The 12,326-nt window shown below is 38.6% G+C and overlaps 3 protein-coding genes and 3 non-coding genes across 6 annotated transcripts; all 6 read left to right on the top strand.

Moving 5' to 3' along the window:
• The first annotated feature begins 1,630 nt into the window (after nt 1-1,630).
• CBG28202 lies at nt 1,631-1,703 on the top strand. Its single transcript has one exon. It is a non-coding gene (tRNA).
• Nucleotides 1,704-3,145: 1,442 nt separating this feature from the next.
• Nucleotides 3,146-3,412, top strand: CBG07490 (the record flags this gene model as incomplete). Its single annotated transcript, XM_002645746.1, has 1 exon — nt 3,146-3,412. The coding sequence occupies one exon, from the start codon at nt 3,146-3,148 to the stop codon at nt 3,410-3,412; it is 267 nt and encodes an 88-aa protein (XP_002645792.1).
• Nucleotides 3,413-5,353: 1,941 nt separating this feature from the next.
• On the top strand, nt 5,354-5,426 carry CBG29000. The gene has a single exon. It is a non-coding gene (tRNA).
• Nucleotides 5,427-7,436: 2,010 nt separating this feature from the next.
• Nucleotides 7,437-7,923, top strand: CBG28059 (the record flags this gene model as incomplete). The annotated part of the gene is made up of 2 exons (XM_045240548.1): nt 7,437-7,609; nt 7,719-7,923. 2 exons carry the CDS (start codon nt 7,437-7,439, stop codon nt 7,921-7,923), a joined length of 378 nt encoding a protein of 125 aa, XP_045098646.1.
• A 563-nt stretch (nt 7,924-8,486) lies between these two features.
• On the top strand, nt 8,487-9,026 carry CBG07487 (the record flags this gene model as incomplete). Its single annotated transcript, XM_045240549.1, has 3 exons — nt 8,487-8,747; nt 8,795-8,964; nt 9,014-9,026. The coding sequence occupies 3 exons, from the start codon at nt 8,487-8,489 to the stop codon at nt 9,024-9,026; spliced, it is 444 nt and encodes a 147-aa protein (XP_045093517.1).
• Nucleotides 9,027-10,694: 1,668 nt separating this feature from the next.
• CBG28398 lies at nt 10,695-10,767 on the top strand. Its single transcript has one exon. It is a non-coding gene (tRNA).
• Nucleotides 10,768-12,326: the final 1,559 nt, after the last annotated feature.

A 12,326-nucleotide genomic window follows, 5' to 3' on the forward strand; every position in this document is an offset into this window, starting at 1 on the left:
ACTTTCCCTTCGACATCAATGTGATTTACTAACGCTGAAGCAGGATTTGTTCCTGTCGTGACGGTTGAAACGGAAAATCTTGAAGCATTATTATATCTGATGACGCCTGGACAGCACAGTATTAAGTTTTATCAGCTACGGTGGAAAAAGTAGAAAAGCAGAATCCATTGGCAGCTCAGGATGGACACCTGAACAGAACATTTATAATAATTTTCTCAGTTTCTGGGTTAACTCGATGACATATCAGTGAAAGTTGTAGCGGAGGTGCTTGCTATAGACGAAGAAGTAGACGATGCTGCTGTTAGTGATGAAAATAACATGGAAGAAATATAAGTAGAGATGAATCTGTTGAAGACTTAATGCGGACGAGTCTATGGTTGAGTCCAAAAATGCGACGCTAGATAGAAAAATTTCTGAAATAGAAGCTAATGATGAAGAAGAAGACAACTGTAGTAGTAGTAGTAGTAGTAGGCGAGGCCGATGAGCTCGACAAGCTCAAACACGAAATCAGCTGGCAAGTAAATATGCAATTTTGAGTTTTCTGAATTTTGCAGCTTATGAGGTACAACTCCTACTGGCATCAGTGAATGAAGTAGCAGAAGAAGCGGTGGTGAAGGAAGATGTAGATGAAGATGAGCAATAATCGCATGAAAAGCACATTGATCTGTTTTCTGAGCAATAGTGTAGATAGTGAGAGCACATAATCCGTTGACGAAACAGTTGGCGCAGATGAATATGTGGAAAAGTAGTAATTTAAAGGAGGCCAGACACGAAAGTCTACGGGGCTTTCTCGGGGCGAGATAATGTATTTTGACGGAAAATCGTACGATTGTGACCCAATGCGCGCTACTTGACGAGCATTTTTTTGTATACACTAAATTTCTTCAATATTAGGCAATTATTCCTGACTTTTTTTAGTTATTCGGTCATTCTATGATGTCGCGGCATGAAAACAGAAAAATAACAAAAACGGACATATGGGAGTCGAACCCGCGATGCGCGACTGACAGACAAGCGCGCTCACCTTTACACCCCACAGCGCTTGTCGTCTTCTACCGCTAAAACAATTATGAAACGAGGAGTGAGCGCCGCTTTAGCCGCCGCGTGGAAGAAGGTCGCGTTCTTGCTTGTACAGTAACAGGGAGTTATGGTTTGGTGTCCGTTGTTATTTTCTGACTGTACTGTGTCAAATATCACAAAACTAGAATTTTAAAAATTTTCATGTCTGGCCTCCTTTAAACTTGAAAGCTTAAAAATACTGATGTGAGAAGTTCTTTTGGAAATTTTTAATTTTTCTTGCTGCCGACCTAAAGCTTCCATTTTGCCATCATTGCCTGTGTAGCTCGGTGAGTGGAGCACCAGGCTTTTAAAGAGGAAGAAACTGTCGGATTTTTCGTTGCCACTTCTCTGAATCTAATGCTTTCGAGTAAATTTTTATTCTCAATTTATAGATTTAAAAATAATTTTCAAGAACGCGCAATTTAGTTGAAAAGAATACCTCATAGCTAGTTTCCAGCAACCCCTGTTATTTCTCTCACATGACCTTGTATTTTTCTCTCCTGTCGTTTCAATGCGTAACTTCTGTTTACTTGCCAATTGATAGGTTGGTCGCACCACTGGTTTTATCGCCGCCCGGTTAGCTCAGTCGGTAGAGCACCAGACTCTTAATCTGGTTGTCGCGGGTTCGAGCCCCGCATTGGGCTTATATTTTTTCAATTTTTTTGTTCAGCTGCATTAATGATTTTTTATCAACTCAATCCACAACAAAAATTGTTCTCCTCTCTTTCTGTCTCGTTCAGCTTGAAAAAAGAATAGAAGGAGAAAAAGCGGAAAAGAGAGAAAATGTCGGCTGCTTGCTTGGTTACGGGTATATAAACGCCCGTTTCTACTGAAATAAACCTCGGTCCGGCATCTTTGGGTTATCTTATAGGATCTCTTCGGGGATCATCCATTGATACTAACTTGACCGTTGAATTTTTCAGTTTCTCAAGAGTTAAACGCTAGGAAAATACAATTAAAGCCAAACATTTTTGAAATTGGTTAAATTTTGTGAACGAAGTTATAGATAATATGTAGTGCATAACTTCAAAAATGTTATCATTGTGCAAAAACAACGGTCAAGTTGGTACCAATGGGAAATTCCCCGAAGGGAAATACGAAATAATCACGATAACCCACTGACGCCGGACCGACAGTGAACTGAACTACTGGAGTTGTTTATATACCGGTCGCTCTGTGAGCGGCCGACATTTCCCTTCTTATCGCGAATTGTGTAAATGTTGCGAAATAGCGACACAACGTTTTCCACGAATTTTTCTTTGCGCAATTCATGAAAAAATTACCAGAGAAAATTTTTAAAATGTTCCGGATCGAGACGTTCAAAATATATTCCATCTATTTCGTTCAAAATCGGAGGTCAAGTGTATGTCAATGGGAGGGGAGCGAAATCGGTATTCCACTGACTCCGGACCTCGATCGAATGAAGTGAAACGAGTGGCCTGACTTTTTTCTCAAAAAGTCCTGAAATCTTCTGATTTTCGTTCAAATTTTGAAAACTGAGTAATCAACAAAATGGGTTTATTCGACAGTGTTCAGTTCACATTCATTTCAATTTTTAGAGCGGTACCAAGAAGCATGAAGCGGGAAATTCGGCGCAATGGGAGTCAGGGAAAAATTATTTCCAGGAAAAAAAAGCAAAAAAGCGATATTTTGTATAACTTTATGCCAGCGCATGAATTGAAACCGCTCCTAGTGATTCTTCATTCCTTGCTTTTGAGAAACAATTTTTGGAATTCCCCACCAACGTCTGAAAACGTATAATAAGCTAAATAATAAATTATTTCACTTACCTCTATCCGCATCTAGTCTAAATTCCATTTTTCTACCCTTGCCAAAGGGGACGACTGGATGTGGACTGTTAAATGCCATCAAATAGCTATTCTCTGGCATTGGCTCCCCACCAGAAGGCGTGATGGGCTCACGGATGCGATAGCTAAGTCTACCATATCCATCTACACTTCCGTAGGCACAAAAACCAGCATGTTCGAAGCAGGAAAAAAGTCTATAGTCGTATTTGTCGCTTTATATTTCGCTTTCTAGTGGACAGAGGAAAAAATGGGACGGAAATCATAGTTTTCTTTCTCTGATGAAAACAAAGTTTGGAGTCAACATCACTCTCCTTAGAGGAAACCACGAGTGCAAGAACTATTGCAATGATTTTAAGAAGGAAATTGTTGAAAAATTTGGACTCTTCGACTGCAAAAATTTGTGCATGAAACTATTTGCGGTTCTTCCAATCGCAACGAGGAACAAGCGTTTCTTGTTCATCCATGGTGGACTTGCAAGTAGTTTGCAGACGATTGAAGACTTCAACGAGCAATACGGAAAGACCAGAGTCGTGGACTTGGTATAGCCTTTCTAATTGCTTTACAAGGTTTGTTGCTATGATTTTAGGATACATCAATCGGTGAAAGTTTGTGGAGCGATCCTCATTATGGCACAAAACCGTGGATTTTCAACCGAGCGAGACATGGCGGAGTGGAATTCAGTGAAGCTGTCACACAAGACTTTTGTAGGAGAAACGGAGTGAGAGGAAACGAGGAAATGAAGTCAACTTCAAAAAGGTTTTCATAATTTTTTGTTTAGTTCAAGGATTGAGCTATTGTTTTTCAGGTATACCACGTGAACCAGCCAAAAACTATGTCCACCAGTAGAGTGCCGAGTCGACTCGAAAATCGATGATTTTTGTCGACTTTGAAAATCGACACAGTCGACATTCAACAATTCGACAAGGCTATTTGTCGATGAAAATCGAACTTTTCGTTGTCGATTTTTGTCGACTCTCAGTCTACGAAAGTCGACGAAAATCGATTCTTGTCGATTTTGCGTCGACGGAAATCGACAGAAATCGACAAGAATCGACTTTTGTCGATTTTGCGTCGACTTAAAATCGACAGAAAAATCGACAAAAGTCGACAAAAGTCGACGAAAAATCGACTTTTCCGGACTACAAAGTAAAATTTCACTTCGAGAAATTTTTTTTTCTAATTTTTTTTGAAGAAATCATTTTTTGTGTAGAGTAACAACTTTATTTTTATGAATAAAAAAACAAATAGTGTAAATCTTAATTTCAACGGGGTACAAAATAGAGAATCAGTATTCAGAAGATGGCAAGGAAATTAGAAGAAAATTCAAAGCGACAAAATTTTGAAAAAGAGAAGAAACAGAAGAACAAAGTTCAGCATTAGGAATTAATGTTTCATTATTTGGGCCAAATCGTTTCCAAAAGTATCATCGTTATGTTAAAATAAGCTTTAATATCTTACTCCAAAGTGATTTTTTCCAATTATTTGATGCCGTGGCTCTTGATCTTTATGTACTATCTAAAATTAAGAATTTAACGAAAAATATATAATTTTCTGCTTACCGATCTTTCCATTTCTACAACTTCTTTCGTGGTGACTGTTTAAGTGCTGATGCATCGTTGTGGTCGAAGAATGGAACTTTATGCTCCTTCCGCACAGTTTACAGGTCACAGTTTGTCCGTTATTTTGTTTTTCGAAGTATCGCTACGCTTTTGATTGATTTTGTGACGAATTCATCTGCAATAAGCAAGAATGTCATAAATGAAACAGAAAAAAAAACAAAACACCCAAAAAAACAAGGAAAATACGGTTTTTCAGTAGAAAATTCGATGAAAAATGCCTGTTTTTCATGAAAAATACCCCGGCCACAGGCAGTTTCTAGGTCACCGGCCGTGTAGTCTTCTCGGACAATAAAGACGACAAAAGTCGATTTTTTCGTCGATTTTTCGTCGATTCTTGTCGATTTTGAGTCGATTCAAAATCGACAAAAATCGACTTTTGTCGATTTTCGCTTTCATCGACTTTTGAAAAGTCGATTTTCTGTCGACTTTTTGAATGTCGATTTTTGATCGAGTCGACGAAATCGACACCGATTTTAACGATTTTCGTCGATTTTTGTCGATTGTCAACAATCGACACAGCACACTATCCACCAGTCTCCCCATCAGAGTACAATGGTAGGCCTGTTCCAGGTCATGTTTTGGATGTCGTCAACAAAAAAGCCACTCTCCGCCCAGTCACTCATAATTCTTAAATCTGCACTTTCTCAATTCCTAATTATTTTCATTTTTCTTGTTTTTCTGCCCCATTAAGCTATGAAATATTCAGAAAAATCAATTAATTTTGACAACTTGAGTTTGGAATTTTCCTCTAGTACGTTCCACAACCTTCTTTCAGAATTCTATTCTCTCAATTTCAATCTTCTCAAAAGCAAAGTGTTAATTTTTTCGGGACTACTTAGTGATAGTGTTCACTACGTTTCTATCGCCGCCTGGTTAGCTCAGTCGGTAGAGCACCAGACTCTTAATCTGGTTGTCGCTGGTTCGAGCCCCGCATTGGGCTTATATTTTTGCAGATTTTTTTGCATTTTTTATTAACACAATCCGAAGCAAAAAGTGTTTTCTACTGAAATAAACCTCGGTCCGGCATCTTTGGGTTATCTTATAGGATCTCTTCGGGGATCATCCATTGTTACTAACTTGACCGTTGAATTTTTCGTTTCAATTAAAGCCAAACATTTTTGAAATTGGTTAAATTTCGTGAACGAAGTTATAGATAATATGTAGTGCATAACTTCAAAAATGTTATCATTGTGCAAAAACAACGGTCAAGTTGGTACCAATGGGAAATTCCCCGAAGGGAAATACGAAATAATCATGATAACCCACTGACGCCGGACCGACAGTGAACTAAACTACTGGAGTTGTTTATATACCGGTCGCTCTGTGAGCGGCCGACATTTCCCTTCTTATCGCGAATTGTGTAAATGTTGCGAAATAGCGACACAACGTTTTCCACGAATCACGCTCTCCCACAGAACATTTCCGAACTGCAAATTAATTTTTGATCTACCGAAAAAAAATTTGGCGCGAACACAATTGCAGGCCTAAAGCCGTAGTTTCAAGATTTTTTATCTTATTTCGTGAAGATTTTAGACAATTCAAATGATTCCCAAAAAATTAATCAGCGGTTAAAGCATTCTTTATGGTCCTTTTCCGGAAGAAAAATTTTTTTGTGCCAAATACGCCTCGGTCCCGAGGATTCTTCACGAATCCACGCTTCTTGTCGACCGTCTGGGACACTACAATCATTAGTTCCACGTTGGCTCTTCCTGGCTCAAAGATTGTTGATTTTTCTTGCTTCTGTTTTAATAAAATTCCTTCATTTTTCCATCGAAACCTGAAATAATTTTTGGCGGAGAAGTATGATAAGTTCTATGTTGACTAACTGCATTTCCTAATGGTTTTAAACCAAATCATCCTATTTTCTGCTCGAATAACCCTCACACAGAAAACATCGAAAATTATTCGCCATTCTTTCAGACTTTCTGCTCAACAATTTCTTTCGCTTCAAGCAGGGGAAACGCAACGATTTCCATCGAATTTTGCCACCGATTTCTCCATCTGGAATTATAATTTTTATAAAAAAGCTTAAAAACGCATTTATTGCTCTACGATTTACGACAAAGAAAAAAATCAAGAGAACGAGAGATTCAATACATAATATCTTTAATCAAAATTTGAATGAATATATTTGCCGCTTTGTGATGATGCAACCGCGCTCCACGGTTTGCTGAAAGGGGGAGACCGTGGGGTGGGGGTAACCAAAATATGTTAATTGATTTCCTCCTAAACATCACTGTACACTACGATTGTTCTTTTTCTGTTTTTTTTTTTGCTGAATTGAATACTTGTTTTCGTTTGTGGGAATGATAAATTTTTAACACACGTACTTTAAACACGTATAATATTTTTTCCTTCTGTTGGATCAACTAGGCATACAGAAAACGAGCGCAACTTTGGTGCAGTTTCGAGGCTCGAACTGTACTAATGAATCCTCTTCTTCCAAGCGGACTCCCTTCCTTCTAATGCCGAATTGCCGTCCGTTCAATACCACTTCAAGTAATTGCGACACGAATTGCCTTCAGGTAAAATTCTTGGAATGCATCGCAATAAGCAAAATGAAGTTTAAAAACAGTTTTAAAAGGTGAGTATTTTTGTCGTATTTGAAATTGTGCTTTGATCTACAAAGATCGAAAATCTTTATCATTTTGTGACAAAAATTTTGTCAGTGAAGTGTCTTGTTTCAGCCCATATTCTTTCTCAACGTCGAAGGAAACAACTACATCTGCATTCAATGCCATGCAAGACCCGAATGTCAAATGTTTTGATCCGAAGTTGTGAAGTGGAAAGCAATGAAAGATCAAGAAGTCGCTTGCCATCTGGCCTTGTGAGGATATCGGAAGAACTCGGAAGCTACGAAGACAACAGATATTCAAATGCTCAATGTGTAAGTAAAATTTTCCCTGAAAAATGACCGCACGGTTAACTTTTCAGCAATTCGAGCGGCATTATGGAAAGTTCAGAGTCCTCAAAGCAAAATGTCGATTTTGACAGTGTGAGGTTTGCCACGATGTGTAATCCTCCGAAGGATAGGGATGTTGGCGAGATTAATCTTGAAAATGTACCAAGCTACGTCGTGGAAGAGAGCCATTTGGAAATTATCAGAGCTGCTGACCCACAAGAGTGAGTTATTACTAATCAGCTGACCCAGAAAACAGTTGCTCTAGACGGTTCCCATCCAGTCTGAAAGACACCTTCCTGGTAAACCCTGAACGTAAATAGTATATTTCAGTATCGTCGAATTCGACACAAAAAACGACATCCAGTTAGTCGAATATTCTGCATATGATGATAGGAAAGACACAGTTTCGACGAATCAGGAAGACAATAATGATTCTCCAAACTCAAGCCAGGGCTCTGTTCCTGCATTGGATTTCGACACTGAACATGGATATGTTACCGCGCCGGAGCCGGAGTCGGATTGCAGGCAAGTTTAGATTCCTGCTGCAATCTCTTCTCACGGGAACGACAATGTTGAAATCACAACATCCGTAACCGACCATACATTCACTGAAAATGATTCCACTGCTGTCTCAAAAGCATTTGTCGGATTGTGCGATTCGACGTCTGAAGACGGAGAATTGGCGGATGAGAATGGTTTCCCTTGTATGGTGTACGAAGAATATGAGACAAACGAACTCGACGGCAGTTTTTATTAAGATCCACAGCCGTTCTCCGCTCCACCAACACCTATTGTTTCAAGTGATGCATTGCATTTTTTCCATTTGTCACCAATGGAAGCTTTTAAACAAGCGGTGAAAGAGTTAAACGATATGAAATCGGAAGCCGTTGAAAAGTTGCTCACACGATCTTGTGCGCTTCATAATAAGATGGAGAATGTGATTGTTGTACCAGACACGGTTGTTGCGGTTGGTGACCTCCATGAAGTTTTATCCACGCTCGATTCAATCTTCAACACGCAAATCGAAGCATTTGTGTTTGCCGGCGACTACGTGGACAGAGGAAAAAATGGGACGGAAATCATAGTTTTCTTTCTCTGATGAAAACAAAGTTTGGAGTCAACATCACTCTCCTTAGAGGAAACCACGAGTGCAAGAACTATTGCAATGATTTTAAGAAGGAAATTGTTGAAAAATTTGGACTCTTCGACTGCAAAAATTTGTGCATGAAACTATTTGCGGTTCTTCCAATCGCAACGAGGAACAAGCGTTTCTTGTTCATCCATGGTGGACTTGCAAGTAGTTTGCAGACGATTGAAGACTTCAACGAGCAATACGGAAAGACCAGAGTCGTGGACTTGGTATAGCCTTTCTAATTGCTTTACAAGGTTTGTTGCTATGATTTTAGGATACATCAATCGGTGAAAGTTTGTGGAGCGATCCTCATTATGGCACAAAACCGTGGATTTTCAACCGAGCGAGACATGGCGGAGTGGAATTCAGTGAAGCTGTCACACAAGACTTTTGTAGGAGAAACGGAGTGAGAGGAAACGAGGAAATGAAGTCAACTTCAAAAAGGTTTTCATAATTTTTTGTTTAGTTCAAGGATTGAGCTATTGTTTTTCAGGTATACCACGTGAACCAGCCAAAAACTATGTCCACCAGTAGAGTGCCGAGTCGACTCGAAAATCGATGATTTTTGTCGACTTTGAAAATCGACACAGTCGACATTCAACAATTCGACAAGGCTATTTGTCGATGAAAATCGAACTTTTCGTTGTCGATTTTTGTCGACTCTCAGTCTACGAAAGTCGACGAAAATCGATTCTTGTCGATTTTGCGTCGACGGAAATCGACAGAAATCGACAAGAATCGACTTTTGTCGATTTTGCGTCGACTTAAAATCGACAGAAAAATCGACAAAAGTCGACAAAAGTCGACGAAAAATCGACTTTTCCGGACTACAAAGTAAAATTTCACTTCGAGAAATTTTTTTTTCTAATTTTTTTTGAAGAAATCATTTTTTGTGTAGAGTAACAACTTTATTTTTATGAATAAAAAAACAAATAGTGTAAATCTTAATTTCAACGGGGTACAAAATAGAGAATCAGTATTCAGAAGATGGCAAGGAAATTAGAAGAAAATTCAAAGCGACAAAATTTTGAAAAAGAGAAGAAACAGAAGAACAAAGTTCAGCATTAGGAATTAATGTTTCATTATTTGGGCCAAATCGTTTCCAAAAGTATCATCGTTATGTTAAAATAAGCTTTAATATCTTACTCCAAAGTGATTTTTTCCAATTATTTGATGCCGTGGCTCTTGATCTTTATGTACTATCTAAAATTAAGAATTTAACGAAAAATATATAATTTTCTGCTTACCGATCTTTCCATTTCTACAACTTCTTTCGTGGTGACTGTTTAAGTGCTGATGCATCGTTGTGGTCGAAGAATGGAACTTTATGCTCCTTCCGCACAGTTTACAGGTCACAGTTTGTCCGTTATTTTGTTTTTCGAAGTATCGCTACGCTTTTGATTGATTTTGTGACGAATTCATCTGCAATAAGCAAGAATGTCATAAATGAAACAGAAAAAAAAACAAAACACCCAAAAAAACAAGGAAAATACGGTTTTTCAGTAGAAAATTCGATGAAAAATGCCTGTTTTTCATGAAAAATACCCCGGCCACAGGCAGTTTCTAGGTCACCGGCCGTGTAGTCTTCTCGGACAATAAAGACGACAAAAGTCGATTTTTTCGTCGATTTTTCGTCGATTCTTGTCGATTTTGAGTCGATTCAAAATCGACAAAAATCGACTTTTGTCGATTTTCGCTTTCATCGACTTTTGAAAAGTCGATTTTCTGTCGACTTTTTGAATGTCGATTTTTGATCGAGTCGACGAAATCGACACCGATTTTAACGATTTTCGTCGATTTTTGTCGATTGTCAACAATCGACACAGCACACTATCCACCAGTCTCCCCATCAGAGTACAATGGTAGGCCTGTTCCAGGTCATGTTTTGGATGTCGTCAACAAAAAAGCCACTCTCCGCCCAGTCACTCATAATTCTTAAATCTGCACTTTCTCAATTCCTAATTATTTTCATTTTTCTTGTTTTTCTGCCCCATTAAGCTATGAAATATTCAGAAAAATCAATTAATTTTGACAACTTGAGTTTGGAATTTTCCTCTAGTACGTTCCACAACCTTCTTTCAGAATTCTATTCTCTCAATTTCAATCTTCTCAAAAGCAAAGTGTTAATTTTTTCGGGACTACTTAGTGATAGTGTTCACTACGTTTCTATCGCCGCCTGGTTAGCTCAGTCGGTAGAGCACCAGACTCTTAATCTGGTTGTCGCTGGTTCGAGCCCCGCATTGGGCTTATATTTTTGCAGATTTTTTTGCATTTTTTATTAACACAATCCGAAGCAAAAAGTGTTTTCTACTGAAATAAACCTCGGTCCGGCATCTTTGGGTTATCTTATAGGATCTCTTCGGGGATCATCCATTGTTACTAACTTGACCGTTGAATTTTTCAGTTTCAATTAAAGCCAAACATTTTTGAAATTGGTTAAATTTTGTGAACGAAGTTATAGATAATATGTAGTGCATAACTTCAAAAATGTTATCATTGTGCAAAAACAACGGTCAAGTTGGTACCAATGGGAAATTCCCCGAAGGGAAATACGAAATAATCATGATAACCCACTGACGCCGGACCGACAGTGAAATAAACTACTGGAGTTGTTTATATACCGGTCGCTCTGTGAGCGGCCGACATTTCCCTTCTTATCGCGAATTGTGTAAATGTTGCGAAATACAGAGGAATTTTTTCGCGCGTTTGAAATATGAATTATTCAGGCTTTTTTTTGGGAAAATATGAAGAAATTTATCAAGCTTATGTTAATTTTATTCTAGATCCACACTCTCGAATCATTTGTCGAGGAGGTTGTTGCGGTGAAGCTAGAAGAATTATCTGATGTCCTGCAGAACAATCATATAGAAGCAGAGTTTTGACGTCGCCTGTGCAGAAAGTAGAAGAGTAGGTTAATTCAATAATCTGGTTCATAAAGTTAAAAATTGGTTCATTTTCAATGCAAAAACAACGGTCAAGGTGGTGTCGATGGGAAATTTCCCCGGAGGGAAAGAATCACGATAACCCACTGACGCCGGACCGACAGTGAACTGAACTACTGGAGTTGTTTATATACCGGTCGCTCTGTGAGCGGCCGACATTTCCCTTCTTATCGCGATTGTGTAAATGTTGCGAAATAGCGACACAACGTTTTCCACGAATTTTTCTTTGCGCAATTCATGAAAAAATTACCAGAGAAAATTTTTAAAATGTTCCGGATCGAGACGTTCAAAATATATTCCATCTATTTCGTTCAAAATCGGAGGTCAAGTGTATGTCAATGGGAGGGGAGCGAAATCGGTATTCCACTGACTCCGGACCTCGATCGAATGAAGTGAAACGAGTGGCCTGACTTTTTTCTCAAAAAGTCCTGAAATCTTCTGATTTTCGTTCAAATTTTGAAAACTGAGTAATCAACAAAATGGGTTTATTCGACAGTGTTCAGTTCACATTCATTTCAATTTTTAGAGCGGTACCAAGAAGCATGAAGCGGGAAATTCGGCGCAATGGGAGTCAGGGAAAAATTATTTCCAGGAAAAAAAAGCAAAAAAGCGATATTTTGTATAACTTTATGCCAGCGCATGAATTGAAACCGCTCCTAGTGATTCTTCATTCCTTGCTTTTGAGAAACAATTTTTGGAATTCCCCACCAACGTCTGAAAACGTATAATAAGCTAAATAATAAATTATTTCACTTACCTCTATCCGCATCTAGTCTAAATTCCATTTTTCTACCCTTGCCAAAGGGGACGACTGGATGTGGACTGTTAAATGCCATCAAATAGCTATTCTCTGGCATTGGCTCC

Source organism: Caenorhabditis briggsae (assembly GCF_000004555.2).
Source record: "Caenorhabditis briggsae complete genome, chrX, whole genome shotgun sequence".
Lineage (NCBI taxonomy): Eukaryota > Metazoa > Nematoda > Chromadorea > Rhabditida > Rhabditidae > Caenorhabditis > Caenorhabditis briggsae.